At 43.9% G+C, this 19,300-nt stretch overlaps 1 protein-coding gene across 5 annotated transcripts in view; it reads left to right on the forward strand.

Moving 5' to 3' along the window:
* The window catches only part of IFT122 (intraflagellar transport 122), an 82,862-nt gene that overhangs the window by 27,852 nt on the left and 35,710 nt on the right, over nt 1-19,300 (forward strand). For all 5 annotated transcript variants that reach the window (XM_008074826.1, XM_008074827.1, XM_008074828.1 and 2 more), the window contains 7 exons: nt 423-498; nt 8,609-8,800; nt 8,959-9,097; nt 10,325-10,527; nt 12,324-12,461; nt 13,981-14,145; nt 15,479-15,676. In XM_008074826.1, the coding sequence (XP_008073017.1) occupies nt 423-498; nt 8,609-8,800; nt 8,959-9,097; nt 10,325-10,527; nt 12,324-12,461; nt 13,981-14,145; nt 15,479-15,676 (1,111 nt within the window). The remainder of the gene's footprint in view (nt 1-422; nt 499-8,608; nt 8,801-8,958; nt 9,098-10,324; nt 10,528-12,323; nt 12,462-13,980; nt 14,146-15,478; nt 15,677-19,300) is intronic.

Below are 19,300 nucleotides of genomic sequence, written 5' to 3' on the forward strand. Positions count from 1 at the left end.
AGCCCAGCAGGTTGACACTGGGGTGACCGTGAGTGTGCCACTGCACTCCAGCCTGGGTGACGAAGTGAGACTCCAACTCAAAAAAAAAAAAAAGAGATAAGCACTCTTGGATCTGCAGTCTTGCTCTTTCTTAGTGTTGCTTCCCAGGAGGCTCTGAAATAAGAAGTTTATCTTCATCAACTGTGACAGGGGATTCGGTGAAGTAGAGCCCAGGGGGTGTTGAACCTCACCTCTGCTTCATTCCATTGGACTGATTGATGGGTTGACCCAAATTAACAACTTTTGGCCTCACTAAAGCTGCACAACAGTTGGCAACCTGACAGCCTGGCCAGGACTTCCTATTTCCTGTTGTTAAACACTTAGGGCTGTACTCATCAGCAGGCCATGGCCCCTCATAACTTCTTTTACTTTCTGTTGATTAGAGAGGAGCATCATGACATCCTGGCTGTAGCTGACTGGGGACAGAAACTTTCCTTCTACCACCTGAGTGGAAAACAGGTATGTAGCCCTATACAAACCCAGTTGCAGTCATACCTGTTATACTATATTTTCACTTTCTGAAATTGTATTATTGTGAATCATATATTACCATTGTTAGTTTCTGCTTACTGAGCATTTACTGTGATACCAGATATTGTGCTCAGTGCTTTACATATTTTGTCTCATTCTTACAGAACCCTGTGAAGTAGGTACTTTCATTGTCAACTTTTTTTTTGAGTTGGAGTCTCACTTGGCCCAGGCTGGAGTGCAGTGGCATGCTCACAGTCACCCCAGTGTCGACCTGCTGGGCTCAGGTGATCCTTCTGCCTCAGCCTTCCAAATAGCCGGAACTACAGGCGCATGCTACCACATCCAGATAATTTTTTGATTCATTGTAGAGACCAGGTCTCACTGTGTTGCCCGAACTGGTCTTGAACCCATGGACTCAGGGAATCCTCTCACCTCAGCCTCCCAAAGTGCATTGTCAACTTTTTAGAACTGAGTAGACCAAGACTCAGAATAGTGAAATATATGCCCAAGGTCTCACATAACCAGTAAATAGTGGAGCCTGGGATTGAAACCCAGATCCGTTTTTTGTTGTTATTTTAAATATTCCATGCACCATTCTAGAAACTCAGATGGTTTGATTTTAAAGTCTAGCTCTTAGTCATGACCTTACCTTTCTCTCACTGCTTTCCTTCTTCCTGCCAACACTTATGAGTATCTACTTAGGCCAGCTCTAACATGGAAAAGCTGCTGCCATAGAGCTTCTGCCTGCAAGAGCCCACAAGTTGGAGGGGGGACATACTTGATAGAAGACAGTTGCAGTGTGCTGTGGTAGGTGACATATTAGAGAGATACACAGATAAATAGCTATAAGAACACAAAAGAGGGTGACATCGTCACTTTTTAGAGATAGGAGGTCTTGTCAGAGGTAACCTTTGAGCAGGAAGAGCAGGCTTTTTCTAGACAGAGGGCACTGGGAATAGTGTTTGGGACAGAGGAAATAACATGTACCAAGGCAGAGAGGAGCAAAAATATATGACAGTTCAGAAAACTGAGTTGTTCAGGGTGACTGAATCCCTGAGTTTGTAGACAGCAGATGGAGCTGGAGAGGAAGATAGGGACATAATTGTCAAGGACCTGAGTAGTGTGAATAAGAAATTTGAGCGACATGTTAGTATTCAGGAGCAACAAATGGCAGGGAGAGGCATGGTCAGATTCCTGTTTCAGAAGACCTCATTGTATCTGTAGAGCGTGGATTAAAATATAGAAAGTATGGTGAGTAGGCAGGAAACACCAAGGATTAGAGTGAAGCTGGGAGAGATACAGGTTGCATACCACAGCCAGCAAGTGAGAAATAACAGCCTGTTCAATGGAGCTTTTCATCCTTATTCCTCAAAATATGTCCTGCTAGAAGAAAGGGTTTCAGGTGTGTGTAGCCCAGTTTTGGGAGCCATATCTTTTGTAGTTGAGTAAAGAAAAGATAAAGGTCGCAAATAAGTGTTTTCTCAGTTTCTTGTGGCTAATTTCCCATAACGCTCATTTTAATTGACCAGCATCTAGTTTCCCAGGCCCTGTCTGTTAATACATTTAATATATGTGCATCATCATTCAACAGATACTTATCAGCACACCTACTGTGTACCAGGTACTAGATGTGGGTATTGGAGATTCTTGGAAACAAATAACCACAGTACACTGGGGTGATATGGGGTCTTGTTCCTATAGTGATAGTAAAAAGAGTTCATCATGGTGGTCAGGGCCATGGGAAATATCTTGCATGTATGCAGCTGCAGAGCTCATGTTGTGGCCCAGGGCTTTTGAATGATTAGCAACCTCAGCCTGCTGAGATGGTAACCCCAACTGGTTTGGGAGAGTAAAATTGTTTTCCTGGTGAGTGTCTTGTAACTCTGGGAAGATTTAGAACTAAATATAGGATGATGAAGTAAATTAAGTCCATACTTTTTAGGCTTAGGCATAATTTATGTATTGTTGGTATTTTAAGTGTTTTAACATTTAAGAAGATTTGGCTTAGTAATAATAATAGCTAATGTTTATTGAGTTCCAGGCATTGTATAAACTCTGTATAAGGGTTAATTCTTTTAATCTTTATAACAACTCTATGAGATAGGTGCTATTATCATCACCATTTCACACGTAAGGAAATTGAAGCACAGAGAGCTTCGGTAATTTGAAGGCCACACAGTTTAGTCTTTGGCCAACCCTGGTTTGGAACCAAGGCATACTGGTGTCAGAGTACATATTAGAATTTCTACCTATCAGATTAGTCTTGTGATGACAATTTAAAAGTTGTAATTAATTTTATACTTCTACCAAGCATAGTGACTCATGCCTGTAATCCCAGCACTTTGGGAGGTAGAGGCAAGAGGATTGTCTGAACCCACAGGTTCGATACCAGCCTGAGCAACATCATGAGACCTCGTCTCTACAATAAATCAAAAAACTAGCTGGACGTGGTGGCACACACCTGTAGTTCCAGCTATTTGGAAGGCTGAGGTGGAAGGATCTCCTGAGCCCAACAAATCAAGGCTGTGGTGGCTGTGAGCGTGACACTGCACTCCAGCCTGGGAGACAGAGTGAGACTCCGATTCAGAAAAAGAATTTTACTTCTGATTTTAAATGGAAAGAAGTAAGACTTGTTTGCTAAGTTCCTAAGCGATATTGGAATGTTTAAGTGTTTCATTACATTTTTCTGCTTGAGAATCACTGTGTTTTTTGAATTTACACATTTATATCTTTATGTCTTTCACCAAATGTAGAAAAGTTTTGGCCATGATTTCTTTAAGTATTTTTTTCTTCTCCATTCTCTTCTTTCCTTTTGAGGCTTCAGTAACACTTATATTAGGCCGTTTGCTATTGTTCTCTAGTCACTAAGGCCCTGTTCCTTTTTTTTTTTTTTTTTGAGTTGGAATCTCCCTCTGTCACCCAGGCTAGAGTGCAGTGGCATGCTCACAGCCACACCAGCATCAACCTGCTGGACTCTGGTAATCCTTCCGTTTCAGTCTTCCAAGTAGCCAGAACTACAGGCATGCGCTACCACGCCCAGCTAATTTTTCATGTATTGTAGAGACAACATCTCACCAAGTTGCCCAGGCTGGTTGTGAACCCGCAGGCTCAGGCAATCCACTCACCTTGACCTCCCAAAGTGCTGGAATTACAGGCTGAGCCACTGAGTCCAGCCTCATTTTTTTTAAATCTCGTTTTTCTCCTGATCATCAGATTGGAGGATTTTTATTATTATTCAACTTCATTGACTCTTCTGCAATCTCTAATATTTCTGTAAGCTTATCCAGTGAATATTTTTGTAAGTTATTGTATTTTTCTGTTCTAGAATTTCCTTTTTTTTCTGTTTGTTCACTAATTGTAAGCATATTTTCCTTTATATCCTTAACCGTAGTTGTAATAGGTGTTTTAAAATTCTCGTCTGCTAACTTAACATCTGGGTCATCTTGGGTCAGTCTCCATTGTCTTTTCTTTTAAGTATGGTTCACATTTTCCTGCTTTTTGGAATTCCAGGTTGTACTCTAGACATTGAGAATGATACTTCATAGAGACTTATTTCCATCATATTCTTTTGAAAATTATTCTGTGCATGTGTGTTTAAGTATTTAGTTTATGTTGCTGGACTCAAAATGCAAACTCTATGTTTTCAATGGTAGACAGCAACTGACATCTCTGTGTAGTTCTTTAGCCTTAGTCAGGCTACGCAGCATCTGTATCAGAGTTCATATGTAATTCCACTGGAAAGCATTTAAGGAAGAAACTGTGCGTTTACTGTAGAGACCTGAACACATCGTTGGCAATACAGTGTAGAGCTCAAGGATTTCCAGAGACTAAAGAGTTTATGTACAGAATATAGGCTGTCACTCTGCATCTCTTTTCTGGGATTTCACACCTCACTTTCCAACTGCTGTGGTCCGAAATTCTGTACTCGCCCAACATAGTGCCCAAGAAGCCTTCCCTCAGGCAAAAAGCCATTTGAAAAAATAAGTTCACCTAATACTGTTCCCTTTTTCCAGTGTGCATGTGTCTTCATTTCTGCCTGCTTTTGGTTGCTCTCAGGTGGTAGCTGTTTATAGTTGGTCTAGATTTTATAGCTGTTGCATATGGGAAGGTTGGTCCAATAGGAACTACTGAGCCATTGCCAAAAGCTGCCAACCTTCCTTGTCATGACTCATAAGATTATTTAGTTATCTTGTTAGATTTACTAGCATCATATAAGTGCTAGGGAAAGTTTTGGTTGCTAGGCATTTGAAACTCCTAAAAAGGAAGGGAAATTTGACTATATTAAACTTATAATTGCAGTTTAAATTAGTTTAAGGGAATTAACTAACTTGTAAATAGGACTGACTATTTAAGGGGTTTTATAATCTGTTCAAAATTGAATTTATTAAACTGTCAAAGTAAATGCATTATTCACTTTTACTAGATTTATAAATAGGAAAATATTTGTAAATTGAACTTAAAAACTTAAGGAGAAACTTGGTCCCTAGAGTTATTTTTTAATAAATTGTATATTAGTTTAATAATGTTAATCATAAATAGTTTTTGTTGTTGTTGTTGTTTTTTGAGTTGGAGTCTGTTGCCCAGGCTGAAGTGCAGTCGCATGCTCACAACCACCGCCGCCTCTACCTGCTGGGCTCAGGTGATCCATCTCCTCAGCCTTCTAAGTGGCCAGAACTACTGGCATGCACCACCATACCTGGCTAATTTTTTTATTTATTGTAGAAATGAGGTCTCACCCAGTTGCCCAGGCTGGTGGCAAACCCCTGGACTCAGGTAATCCTCTCGCCTCCGCCTCCCAAAATGATGGGATTACAGATGTGAGCTACTGTGCCCGGCTTTTTTTTTTTATACAGGCTGGAGTGCAATGACACAATCATAGCCCATAGCTCACTGCATCTTTGATCTCCAAGCAATTCTCTCACCTCAGCCTCCCAAGTAACTAGGACTATAGCACATACTGGCTAATTTTTTTTACTTTTTAGTAGAGTGGAGGGGTCTTGCTATGTTGCCCAGACTGGTCTTGAACTCCTTGCTTTAAGTGACCCTCCTCCTGCTTTAGCCTCCTAAAATTCTGAGATTACAGGTGTGAGCCACCACACCCAGCCACAAATAGTCTTTTTATTCACAAAGATACTCTTCAGGGCAGCAAAAAACTGCAGTGACAATAAGAAGCTCAAGCTTTAGTGGGGGAGTTCTGAATTTAACTCTGTAACTGCAGGCAGTGAGGGAAGTACTAGGGGAGAGGTGAGCATGGGGCAATGGGAGGCTGGGGGATGGGAATTGGGAGATGACGTGGCAGAGAAGGAGAGGGAAAGAGCGCTCCTGGCTGGGGCTGGGATGGTGTAGAGAATAGTGCCTGTAAGGACAGGAAAGCCTGAAAGGGCATGGTCCGCTTGGGAAACTGCAGGAAGTTCATTTTGGCTGAGAGAATGATCTTGGGGACGCAAGGATTTTGACCTTCATCTTAAAAGCTGAGGAGACTCCATTAAGAAAATGAAGACAAGCTGGGCTCGGTGGCTCAGCCTGTAATCTCAGCACTTTGGGAGGCCAAGGCGAATGGATTGCCTGAGCCCGTGGGTTCAAGACCCACCCAGGCAACTTGGCGAGACCTCGTCTCTACAATAAATCAAAAATTAGCTGGGTGTGGTAGCACGCGCCTGTAGTTCCGGCTACTTGGAAGGCTGAGGCAGAAGGATTGCCGGAGCCCAGCAGGTCGAGGCTGCGGTGGCCGGGAGCGGCCACTGCACTCCAGTCTGGGCGACAGAGTGAGACTCCAACTCAAAAAAAAAAAAGAACTATAAAGACAAACAACCCAGTTGAAAAATGGGCAAAGGATCTGAATAGACATTTCTCTGTGACCAATGAGCACATGAAATGATGTTCCACAACACCAGCCATCAGAGAAATGCATATCAAAACCACAATGAGATACGACTTCACACCCACTAGGATGAAAAATTGGAATCTTCAAACACTGATAGTACAAATATAAAATGGTGTTGTCGGCTGGGCACGGTTCCTCATGCCTGTAATCCCAGCACTTCGGGAGGCCGAGACGGGAGTTCAAGACCAGCCTAGGCAACACAGCAAGACCTTGTCTCTACAAAAAATCAAAAAATTAGTCAGGCATGGTCTCACACACCTTTAGTCCCAGCTACTCAGGAGGGTGAGGTAGAAAGATCACCTGAACCCAGGAGGTGGAGACTGTGGTGAGGTGAGATCATGCCACTGCACTGTTGTCCAGCATGAGCAACAGAGTGAAACTCCAATTTAAAATGGTACAGTCACTTTGAAAAAGTGTAGAGGTATACTATACAATCTCTTTGGTAACCTTACCTTGTTTCTCCTAATGGAATTCTTCAATAAATGGACAAGGATGAACTCCACTTACTATTCTATAAGTGCTGATAGGATTAAGTCTGGTTCTTGCCAAATGGTTCATGATCCAAATTAGAAAGGGAGACAGAATATATAAACACAGAGAAATCTGGTAGCATGTTCTTTTCATGCTGGAATTGTCCTGCTGAATTACTGTAGATGTAATTCCACTGGAAAGCATTGAAGGAAGAAGCTAAGCTTACTGTAGAGACCTGAATACATCGTTGGCAATAAATAAATAATCAATATTCATAACAGCCAAAATTCTGGCCTTGTGTTCTCAATAAAATTCTTTGTTTCTATTGATTTGGCACATATACTATTAATAAACATTTTCTTACTACAAAAAAAAGAAAGAGTGTAGACGTTTCCCAAAATGTGAAACATAGAGTTAGTGTGTAACCCAGCAATTCCACTTCTATGTATATACTCAAGAGCAGTGGAAACGTGTGTCTACACAAAAACATGTACATGAATATTCACTCATAGCAATGTTATCCATAATAACTAAAAAGTAGAAACAAGCCAAATGTTCACCAACTGATGAACAGATAAACAAAATGTGACATATCATGCAATGGAATATTATTTAGCAATGAAAAGGAATGAAGTACTGGTATATGTTGCAATATGGATGAACTGGACACAAAAGGCCATATATTGTGTGATTCCATTTATATGAATTGTCCAGCTTAGGCAAATTCATAGAGACAGAAAGCAGGTTAGTGGCTGTCAGGGATGAAGATAGGGAATTTGAATAGACTACTACCAGGTATGGGGTTTATTTTAGGGTGATGGAAATGTTCTGGAATTAGATGGTGATGATGATTGCACAACTCTGTGACTATGTTGAAAGCTATCAAATTATACATTTTGTTTATTTAATTATTATTTTTTAGATGATCATGGCTCACCACAGCCTTGGTCTCCTGGGCTCTGGTGATCTTTCCACCTCAGCTCCCGGGTAACTGGAACTACAGATGTGTGCATTAACACCCAGCTAATTTTTTTATTTTCTGTAGAGATGAGGCTCACTATGTTGCCCAGGCTGGTCTCAGACTCCAAAACTCAAGCTATCTACCTGCCTTAGCCTCCCAAAGTGCTGGGATATAGGCATGAGCCACCGTGCCTCGCCCTGTACTCTTTAAATGGATGAATTACATGGTATATGAGCTATATCTCAAAAAAAGTTGATATAAAGAGAAGTAGTATGGGGCAACCCCTCAGGTCCCCCTCCCACTGTGGGAGTTTTTCTGTCCTTTCCATAAATCTTGCTTTAAAATTTAAAAAAAGAGAGAGAAGTCGTATGGGCCTAGTTGCAGAATGAATAGTCTTTTAAACTGAATAAACTCAGCTTCATAAAATACTTTTTAAAAAGTGAACCATAGCAAGTTATGTGCAGAAGAGGGCCTGGAGGGCAACACCACCATCAGTTTCCAGGTTGGCTGAGGAGCTGAGACACACTTCTGGAGCAGTTAGGTAGGACTGGGGGAGATGCTGCTGAGTCTAGAAGTCCAGGGTTTGGCTCGGTGGAGAGGAGGAGTAGGGTGACCCAGAGGCAGTGAAGCCCGGGTTCACGATGGAATAACACAGGAGATATGGCTGGCCAGCTGTCTGTTTCCCCAGCTTACCCCATTAAAGTTGGTGGGAAAAGCCCTTAAATATATTGCAATTATTATGGACTTAGAAATGCCTTTTCCCTTGCTTTCTCTTTCTGCAGATTGGGAAGGATCGACCACTGAACTTTGACCCCTGTTGCATCAGCTACTTTACTAAAGGGGAGTACATCTTGCTGGGAGGGTCAGACAAGCAAGTATCCCTTTTCACCAAAGATGGAATGCGACTTGGGACTGTTGGGGAGCAGACCTCCTGGGTGTGGACATGTAAAGTGAAACCTGATTCCAACTACGTGGTAAGAAGAGGAAGTCCATTCTTTTGGGCCTTTGCTTGAGAGTGCACTGAGCATCAGCCATGTGTAGCTAGTCAGATCATTGGTGTTTGTTCCTGACAAATGGAGGGGCAGTCTCTTTCTCCAGAGAGCTGGAAATTGACAGTTCTCTTACCCTGTAGGTGGTTGGCTGCCAGGATGGCACCATTTCCTTCTACCAGCTTATTTTCAGCACAGTTCATGGGCTCTACAAGGACCGTTATGCCTACAGGGATAGTATGACTGATGTCATCGTGCAGCACCTTATCACTGAGCAGAAAGGTAAGAGGCAGGTATGGCCCTTCTGCCCCCTAGACATTGGGAAGATAGGTAGGTTGAGAGAGCTGATTGCAGGACACTTGAAATGACAGGAAAGATTTTTCCTTGGCCTTTTGAAAACATGTTAGTCACTGGGACTTGGATTTTTTTGTTTTTTTGTTTTTTGTTTTTTTGGCAGGGGCAGTGGGGATGTCTGTCTCTTTGAGGATCTCTTGAAAGCAATAAACACTTTTCCTCAAAAAATGCACCAACTCAAAATTTGGCAAAAATTCCAAGGGGTACAGAGTCCATGTACTCTGAGTTAGGGAAGATGACTTACAACAAGTTGGAGCCAGGGTGGTTGACCTGCATGGGTCTTTGCGGGCCTATATCCTTTCTGGTCATAGTCACTCCAGGGGACTTCTCACCTCAGCCCAGTCTCCACTTGCCTCCTGGAGGATCCTTCTGCCAGAGATAAACAGGGACAGTGGATCAGCACAGGCTCAGTCAGAAGGTCAGGGTTCTAGGCCTAGCATAGTGGGTCCAAGCTCTAACCTCAGCCTCCTGCTTTGTCCAGCCAAGTAGCTGTGCTGGTCAAATAAGCTAAGAATTCACTTATTTCAGGTATGTTCATGTCCAAATGTGCTGTCCACAGTGCAGTGCTGGGTGACTTTGCATAGGGATCCAGGTTGGGAGTTGTCTTGCAGACTCAGATGAGCAAGCAGCCTTTGGTCCCCATCTAGGACCACCTCTATTTGAAGATTCCAGCTGTGATGGCGGGAGTTGTAACCGCCCAGGCAATTCCACATTGTTCCTTCTGGGGCATTTTTCCCATGTGGACTGTAGTGAGAGTGTAGAACAAAGTGTGTACCAGAAACTACATGCCATTTTCAGTCATCAAGGAGGTGGATGGGAGTGGCCAGAGGTGAGATCAGTCACCTAGACAGACTCCCGCTAGTTAGGGGCTGCGAGTGCTGTGTAGAGAAGTTAGATTTATATTCAGCTGGGGATGGTAGTACTAAGCATCCACAGTTGTAAGCTTTGGTCCACAAAGATTATGTTGTATACGACTTTGGATCCAGCGCCCAGCAGAGATGATTATACATATTAGATACTCTGTAAAGATTTTTTAATGAGAGTATTTCACTCTAATTGCTAGTAGCATTAAGTAAATGATAGCTTTTAATTTCTCTGCCTTGCACCTTACTTAACAACCTCTTGGTAGAACTGTATTTTTTTTTTCCTTGACAGTTCGGATTAAATGCAAAGAGCTTGTCAAGAAAATTGCCATCTATAAAAATCGATTAGCCATCCAGCTGCCAGAGAAAATCATCATCTATGAGTTGTTTTCAGATGACTCGTCAGACATGCATTATCGGGTAACAGAGAAGATTGTCAAGAAGTTTGAGTGCAACCTCTTGGTGGTATGTGCCCAGCACATCATCCTCTGCCAGGTGGGTAGCAGCATGTTGCAGGGGTCTGGCTAAATTTACTTCATGCGTCCCCTATGAATAAGGTACTCAGCTCATGGTTTTAAACCTGGTCACTAGAAAACAAGTCTCTTTTTGTCAAACTCAGTGGTTATTTACTGGCTTTCATTTTCCTGGCATCTAGGTGAATCAGACTATTAGAAAGTCATGGGGCCGGGCTCAGTGGCTCAACCTGTAATCCCAGCGCTTTGGGATGTTGAGGTGAGTGAATTGCCTGAGCCTGCGGGTTCAAGACCTGCCTGGGCAACTTGGCGAGGCCTCATCTCTACAATAAATCAAAAATTAGCCGGGCGTGGTAGCGCGAGCCTGTAGTTCCCGCTACTTGGAAGGCTGAGGTGGAAGGGTCGCCGGAGCCCAGCAGGTCTAGGCTGCGGTGGCCAGGAGCAGCCCCTGCACTCCAGTCTGGGAGACAGAGTGAGACTCCAACTCAAAAAAAAAAAAGAAAGTCATGGGCCATAAACTAGAGAATACCTTTTTGTATTGCAGAGCATTTTGTCATACTGGGATTAGATATATTTTAATGACTTAAAGCGTACATTGGGACCCACAAAAAGAAGATTTTTTTTTTTTAGTTGGAGTCTCACTCTGTCAGACAGGCTGGAATGCTGTGGCACGATCACAGCTACTGCAACCTTGTCTTGCTGATCTCAGGGAATCCTTCCACTTCAGCCTTCCAGGTAGCTGGGACTACAGGCACACACCACTATATGCGTCTAATTTTTTAATTTGTTGTAAAGATGAGGGCTCACCATATTGCCCAGACCTGTGTTGAACTCTTGAGCTCAGGAAATCCTTGGCCTCCCCAAGTTCTGGGATTACAGATGTGAGCCACCATGCCTGGCCTGAAGATTTTTTGTTATAAGCATATACACATAATATTTATATCAACTCAGTAATAGTCAAGGAAGTTTTACTTCCTGAGATTTTTTTTCATGGAAAAATTTTCTCAACTTAGATGTTCAGAAAGTGTCTAAGTCAATGACATTAGTTGGAAAAGACTTTGAGAGAATGCTAGCCCAGCATCTTTCTTGGAAGTAGAGGTGGATTCGGTCCACATAGGCCTATTGGAAGTGATAAAAATGGAAGAAATCCCTTAGGAATTACTGTAGTGTAAAATACTGTTAAAGTATCTCTGAAAGTGTAGAACTTTTTTTTTTTTTTTTTTTTTTGAGTTGGAGTCTTACTCGGTCGCCCAGACTGGAGTGCAGTGGCCACTCATGGCCACCGCAGCCTCAACCTGCTGGGCTCCAGCAATCCTTCCGCCTCAGCCCTCCAAGTAGCTGGAACTATAGGCGCATGCCACCATGCCCAGCTGATTTTTTTGATTTATTGTAGAGATGAGGTCTTGCCAAGTTGCCCAGGCGAGTCACGAACCCACGGGCCCAGGCAATTCACTCACCTCAGCCTCCCAAGGTGCGGGATTACAGGCTGAGCCACCGAGCCCGGCTGAAGGTGTAGAACTTTAAGAAGTAGTTTAGGATTGCCACAAGGTATAAGATAGTTGTGTCAGTAGCTGTACTCTTGGGTGCTTCCTCAGGTCCTGGCTGCCTGAATGGAGGTCTACACTGAGGCTGAATTGGACTCCTTGGGGAAGACTTACATGAAGGATTAACTATGCCAATCACAGGACTAGATGGGATTAGATAGATACTGAATATGTAACTAAATTTTCACCCTTCAGGTACAGGAAGACCTCTTTGGGAAGGGCTGGGAGCGCTTATTCTGTTGAACCTCTAGGTGAAGTTGGGTTTGCTTCCTAGGAGAAACGACTGCAATGCCTGTCCTTCAGAGGAGTGAAGGAGCGGGAGTGGCAGATGGAGTCTCTCATTCGTTACATCAAGGTGATTGGTGGCCCTCCTGGAAGAGAAGGCCTGTTAGTGGGCCTGAAGAATGGACAGGTGAGTGCTCCTGCATGTCTCCCATCAGGCTGTATCTGCATGCACACACACAGGCAACCCGTCTAGTTATAACCTGAGATGAGTTCCTGGGGTAGGGAAAGAGCCTCTCCCCTCTGTGGGCGCATTGGAGGGCAGGCAGCCCTGAGTTCAGTTTGATGACAACAGCCTCAGGCCAAAGATGTCATGGCCCTCAGATACTTAGCATGCCCACATTGTGGCAGAGTTGAGCTGTCGCCTCTGGCTGCATGTGGAGTGGATTAGTGGGCTTCAGGTCACTCAGAAGGTGGGGGATTTGTTAGAGATGCTGCTTCAATGGATTGCTAGAGAGGGAGACAGAGATCATCACTTAGGTCAGCTCCCTATTAGGGCTGTGAGTGGATTAACACAGTATGTTCTAGCGTGTATCCTAGAGAATGCCAGGTCCTTGGAATATTAGTAGGTGCTAGAGGAAAAGTGGGCCCTTTCGTCAAATAGATGTGGGAAATCTAGGTTACAGAAAGTTAAACAGATTTCTCTGTGTGTGTGTGTGTGTACTTTGTTCAAAATAAGAAAAGTTCTAAGTGGGCTACATGGAAATTTGAAAGTGAAAATATAACTACATTAGCCTGTGAGCCAAGCTGTGTACCAGATGGCTTATGGCTGAGACTTGTCAGGTCTTTGCTAGAGATGGAAGTCACTGAGCATGAGATCAGTGGGAGCAATTAAGCAGCAATACCAAAGAAGAGGCGGGGCCTGCTCTTTTTCTCACAGTTAGCTCTCACTTCCCATGTGAACCTGAGAACTCGGATTTTGGGCCCAGTTGACCAGATTATATCCTCACCTAGCTACTCACTAGCTTTATCACCCAAGGCAGGTCACTTTACCTCTCTGAGGCTATGCTTTGCAAATAAGGCTAATACAGCCTGTTTCCTAGCACTGTCAAAAACAGGGATATCAAAGCAAATGTGGTAGTTCACATCTCTTGTCCCAGCTACTTGGGAGGCTGAGATAAGAGGATTGCTTGAGGCCAGGAGTTTGAGGTTACAGTGAGCTATGATCACACCACTGCACTCCGGCTTGGGAAATGTAGCAAGACCTGTCTCAAAAAATTTTTTTAAAAAATAAGTATATCAATAAATGATAGTTGTCATCATCAGCATCATCATTATTCTACTTTTATACCAGATGTCTTGTCAGTGTTTATGGTAGCCTTTTCCTGTGTTTGTGACTCAGATCTTTGCTAGATTATATCACCTAACTCTACAGTTTGGGTGATGTCATTAATAAATCCCAAGTCCAAACAGCTACTGATGTGAGTTTGGTCTGTCTCGGGCTTGTCATTACTTTTCCAACCTCTGATAAACCACATTTTTGGTCTCCTAAGGATAAGCTTCTTTCTTTTGATGAGTCTTTTTCTCTGCCCAGAGCTTCTGGTAAAGTTAGTGGGAGTTGTTCTTGTAGAACACATGGGATTCTAATAGCCTGGCGGTGTTCCAGGGTCTTGTTGCCATGGTGACTTTTTTCTCTGAAATTTCACCAGATCCTGAAGATCTTCGTGGACAATCTCTTAGCCATCATCCTACTGAAGCAGGCCACAGCCGTGCGTTGCTTGGACATGAGTGCCTCCCGTAACAAGCTGGCTGTGGTGGATGAAAATGACACATGCCTGGTGTATGACATCCACACCAAGGAGCTGCTTTTTCAGGTGAAGTCCCCAAGAGGCCTCAAGGATATGGTCCTTTGATTAGAGACCCTTTTCTAGCTTCCCATTCCCTGCAGGAGGCACTCCCGCTCTGGCCCAGCCTGGTCTCTGGGAGGATCAGCGAGTGTAGGGGCCAAGCACAGGCACAGAGTCCAAGAGACTCCCAGCCACAGCACACCCCTCCCACCACCCACAAGCTGCAGGACCTGGGCTAGCCTCTTTGGGCTTGAGTCCTGCCTTCATCATTTACTGTATGACCTTAAGCAAGTTAGTGAACCTCTCAGCCTCAATTTCTCCTTATCTTTAAAATGAAACTAGCAAATGCCCCCTCACAGAATTGCTCCAGAAATGAACAAGATAGCGTAGCTACTAGCTCAGTGCTTTGTACAAAATAGTACTCTAAATATTACTTCTGTTCTTCCCAGCCTCAACCTGTACCTGCAGGTTAGTAGGTCTTAAATATGAATCTGTGTTTGAGCCTAGAACCATATAAGTATGGAAGGGTATGTGTCCTCCCCAGTTCCTACTGATGGCTTTGTGGCAGGCTAGGGAAGGTAATTCTCAGACTGCCAGAAGACGTCAACATTCCCAGCTATAACATTGCCTACTTAGTTTTTTCTTCTCCACTGCCCCTGCCCCCCACAAATGAAAACAGCTGTATTGGTTTATTTTTGTCTTATTATAAAAGTAATCCATGCCAATTCTAAAAGATTCAGATATTATAAAGGATTCTAGGGGAAAGGTATGGGCATATGCTGGTCCCTCGAGCTCCAGGGCTGAGCAGAAAACTGAGAGGAAGGGGGGTGACTGTATTTTTACACTTTGTGAGTTGTAAATGCAAAGACCAATATATTATTTTCAATTTTTCTTTTTCTTATTATAGAAAACAATAGATGTTCATGGCCAAAAGAATTCATGCAAACAAAAAAAGTAAAAAGATTTCTTTTTAAACTCCACAATTCCACCTACCCAGAAATAATCATTGTTAATTCTTTGGAATATATTCTTTTAAACCTTCTGTGTATACAGATGTATGTTTATTCTTTAATACAAGTGGAGTTTCGCGTTGCTGATTTTCCACCTACTATGTATTTGGGAAGAATAATTGTTTTTCAAAAGTAATGGTTTCTAGTTCACAAGTTCCAGCCATACACAAGGGCATAGAAAAGCTTACTTCTATTCACTTCTTTTAGTCCCCCTTTCCTTCTTTTCCCTCCACCCCACTGTTAGCAATTCGGGGGATTCAGTCTTTAACTAGGGTATTTGCCTGAAACGTGGGAGTGGTGCCAAAGCCCAGGACGGTTCTCACAGGATCCTCGCCCTCCCTGACCCTCAGGAGCCAAACGCCAACAGTGTAGCCTGGAACACTCAGTGTGAGGACATGCTCTGCTTCTCGGGAGGAGGCTACCTCAACATCAAAGCCAGTACCTTCCCTGTGCACCAGCAGAAGCTGCAGGGCTTTGTGGTTGGCTACAATGGCTCCAAGATCTTCTGCCTCCATGCCTTCTCCATGTCTGCTGTGGAGGTGCCTCAGGTAACTCGGGGTGCCTGTCCATGTAGCAGTGGTAGAGCAGACAAGACCAGGAAAGCTGGGCCCCTTGCTGGTGCTTTGGGGAGGGAGTGGCAAGGAAGCAGGGAGGACAGATGAGTGGCAACTGTGATACTGTGGAAGGTCATCTGGACCTGGAGTCTGCAGCCCTGTCATGCCAGCTCTCTGTCTTTGGGCAAACGGCTCGATCTCTCTGAGCCTCCATTTCTTCCTGAACTGCCCTTTCTGGTTAGGATGGGGAGGGGTATGCAGTTTTGCCAGCAGAGTGTGAGTCGTGTGTGGGACAGAGTGGGCAAGCCCCAGAGGTGGGAGTGTGCCATGAGTGTGTGTGGGGGGGGTGATAAGTATGTGTGTGAGACAGAGAGAAAGAGGGAGAGAACAAGTGGGGGGATAGGAGGCTGAGCTCTGTGAGCTGAAAGGGAGCATGGGACTCTGTACAAGTCACCTGAACCTGGAGGAGGCCAGACAGAGATGGGGGGGCGGAACATGGAGCTGCTGAATGGGGGAGGCAGAAACACAGACCGGAGAGCAGAGACTGACGACTCAACCGGGGGCAGGCCAATCTCAGCTGCCCTAGCTGCCTGTCTACACCTCATGTGCTTACTACAGGACTGTCATAAAACAGAGACATGCACCAAGAAGAAACTTTAGGCTTCAGAATCCCATCCTCAAGAGAGCATCACTTTTAAACATTTTGGAATATACCTATCCAGACTTTTTCTATATAATATATGCATGATATACAATTATGAGCATATAATTTTATAAAGGCATTTTTAAACAAGTGGAATCAAACTATAAATATTATGTCTTTTATTTATGTAAGTATTACTAAACAAGAGGTAGAGACTATTAAGCCCTTTATTGCCATCTTTTTTTTTTTTTTCTGAGTTCAGGAGTCTTATTCTGTCACCCAGGCTGGAGGGTGGTGGCACAGTCATGGCTCACTGCGGCCTTGACCTTCTGGGCTCAGCTGGTCCTTCCATCTCAACCTCCCAAACAGTTGGGACTATAGGCATATGCCACCATGCCCAGCTAATTTTTTAATTTTTTTGGTAGAGACAGGGTCTCACTGTGTTGCCCAGGCTGGTCTGGAACTTCTGGAAGGAGGTATTGTTAGATCCTCCTGCCTTAAACCCCTGAAGTGCTGGTTTTTATTGCAGGCATGAGCCACTGTGCCCAGCTGCCATCTTCTAATTTAACCTAACATTTAGATACAGCAGACCCATCACTTGTTATTAATTGTCGGTTATAAACTAGTAACCTGGCTTTTTCACTAAACAATCTACTGGAAATATGGTTCTGTGTCAATAAATATACTTATCCAACATTTTAAAACATGAAGGCCAGGCTCGGTGGCTCAGCCTGTAGTTCCAGCACTTTGTGCAAGGCTGAGGCAAGTGGTTACCTGAGCCCACGGGTTCCAGACCAGTCTGGGCAATTGGCGAGACCTTGTCTCTACGATAAATTAAAAAATTAGCCAGGTGTGGTAGTGCGCACCTATAGTTCTGGCTACTTGGAAGGCTGAGGTGGAAGGCTTGCCAGAGCCCAGCAGGCCGATGTTGGAGTGGCCATGAGTGTGCCATTGCACTACAGCCTGGGCAACAAAGTGAGACTCCAACTCAAAAAAAAAGAAATTAAGATAATTATAGACTCATATATAGTTGTAAGAAGATTCCAGATTCCTTCTGCACTGTGCCCAATGATGACAGTTTGCTGAACTCCAGTACCATTTTATCACCTGTGTAGGTTTGTGTAATCAGTCACCAGAGTCAAGACACTGAATACGTCCAGCACCACAAGATCCCTGGTGTTGTGCTGCCCTTTTGTAACTACCCCTCTTGACCCTTTCCTCTGCCCCTCTGCTAGCATTGTATTTAATGGCTACACTCTATCCTGTCACGTGGAAGTTCTACAGCTTACTTAGCCTATTGTTAGACATTTTTGCTGTTTGCAGCATTTTTACTATATAGTAAATAGTGGGCATCTTTCTAGCTAAGTCTTTGCATCTATCCCAATTTAACTCCTTTGTATAAATTCCTAGAAATTAAACTGCTGGGTCAAAGACCATGTACATTTGAAAGACTTTTAGACATATTTCCAGGTTTCCCTTACACTAGACTCTGTTGGTCTACTTTCCCTCCACACAACTCACCTTCAAGCTAGAGCCCACTTCTTCCTCTGAGCCTATGATGCTCCCACTACTCATTATGGCAGGAATTATCGGGGAAGTGTGCACTATCAATGCCTGACACAGATATGAAATGCTAGTGGAATTCAGATCCGGGGAAAAATAAAGAAAGCAAGAGAGAGAAGGTCATGAGGTAGGTGAAAGCGGTGGCAAGAAGAGTGGCAGGAACAGTTTCCCCAGACCGCATCCTTGCCGTCCTCATCCTGCCCCCGTCCTAAACCCATTCTTCCTCAGTCACACCAGACAGGCTATGCTTATTGAAAGGTTTTCTTCCGAGATTGCCATCTGAACCTCAAAAATAAATGCATTTTCCTGCTCCCGACTTTGGCCAGCCAAGAGGAGACAGAGGGGCAGCCTGGAGCTTCCTCTGCCAGGCCCTTATGATTCACCAAGCCATCCTGCTGACACAGCAGGTCAGAACTGCCAAGGTTAGGAAAGGCAGTCTCAAGACAAAGGCTGTTTATCTGTTGCCTCTGCCTCCAGCCATCCTGTGGTCTTGGCCAGAGAGGAAAGAAAAAGCACCAGATCCACTCTTGGGATTTTTGGTTTCCTTTCGAAATTTACATCATCTTATGCAAGAACTGGTTTGTCAGGGCTGCCAAATAGGACAACAAGCTTTAGTAGGGCTTCTCAGGATGGTGGTGACTTCATGCTTGGAATGCAACAGTGAGATAAAGTATAGCTCATAGGGTTTTTGCTCAGTTAGTGTATTTTTAAAAATTCTCCTCAGATTGTACCTCCCAAGCAAGCCTAAATAAATGTTAACTATCCGGCGTGTGCTTGATTCTGATATGCCTGTCAGAGTGTCTATCCCTTTCTTTTTTTTTTTTTTTGAGTTGGAGTCTTACTCTGTCACTCCCGGGCACCGCAGCCTCGACCTGCTGGGTGGGCTCTGGCGATCCTTCTGCCTCAGCCTTCCAAGTAGTTGGAACTACAGGTGCGTGCTACCACGCCCAGCTAATTTTTTATTTATTGTAGAGATGACATCTCACCAAGTTGCCTGGGTGGGTCTCGAACCCGCGGGCTCAGGCAGTCCACTCACCTCAGCCTCCCAAAGTGCTGGGATTACAGGCTGAGCCGCTGAGCCACCGAGCCCGACTGCCTATCCCTTTCTTATGAGACATTTACCATAGAAGTTGTGCAGTTTAGGGGAAGGAACATCAGCATTGAATCCTGACTCTCCACCTAAACCAGTTATAACTTGAGCAACTCATTTTACTGTTTGAAGCCTCATTTTCTTTTCTGTGAAATGGGGTTACTTATACCTATTTCTCAGAGACTTGGAGAGTCTGGTTTGCCTGCTTAATTTCTGTTGTTTCTTCTTATTACCAACAGTCATAAAATAGCAGAAACCACCCACACACACACACACACACACACACACACACACACAGAACTAAGTTGGAACAGAATGTACT

The sequence above is a fragment of the Carlito syrichta genome, unplaced genomic scaffold, assembly GCF_000164805.1.
Source record: "Carlito syrichta isolate Samal-C Ts95f unplaced genomic scaffold, Tarsius_syrichta-2.0.1 Scaffold117927, whole genome shotgun sequence".
Lineage (NCBI taxonomy): Eukaryota > Metazoa > Chordata > Mammalia > Primates > Tarsiidae > Carlito > Carlito syrichta.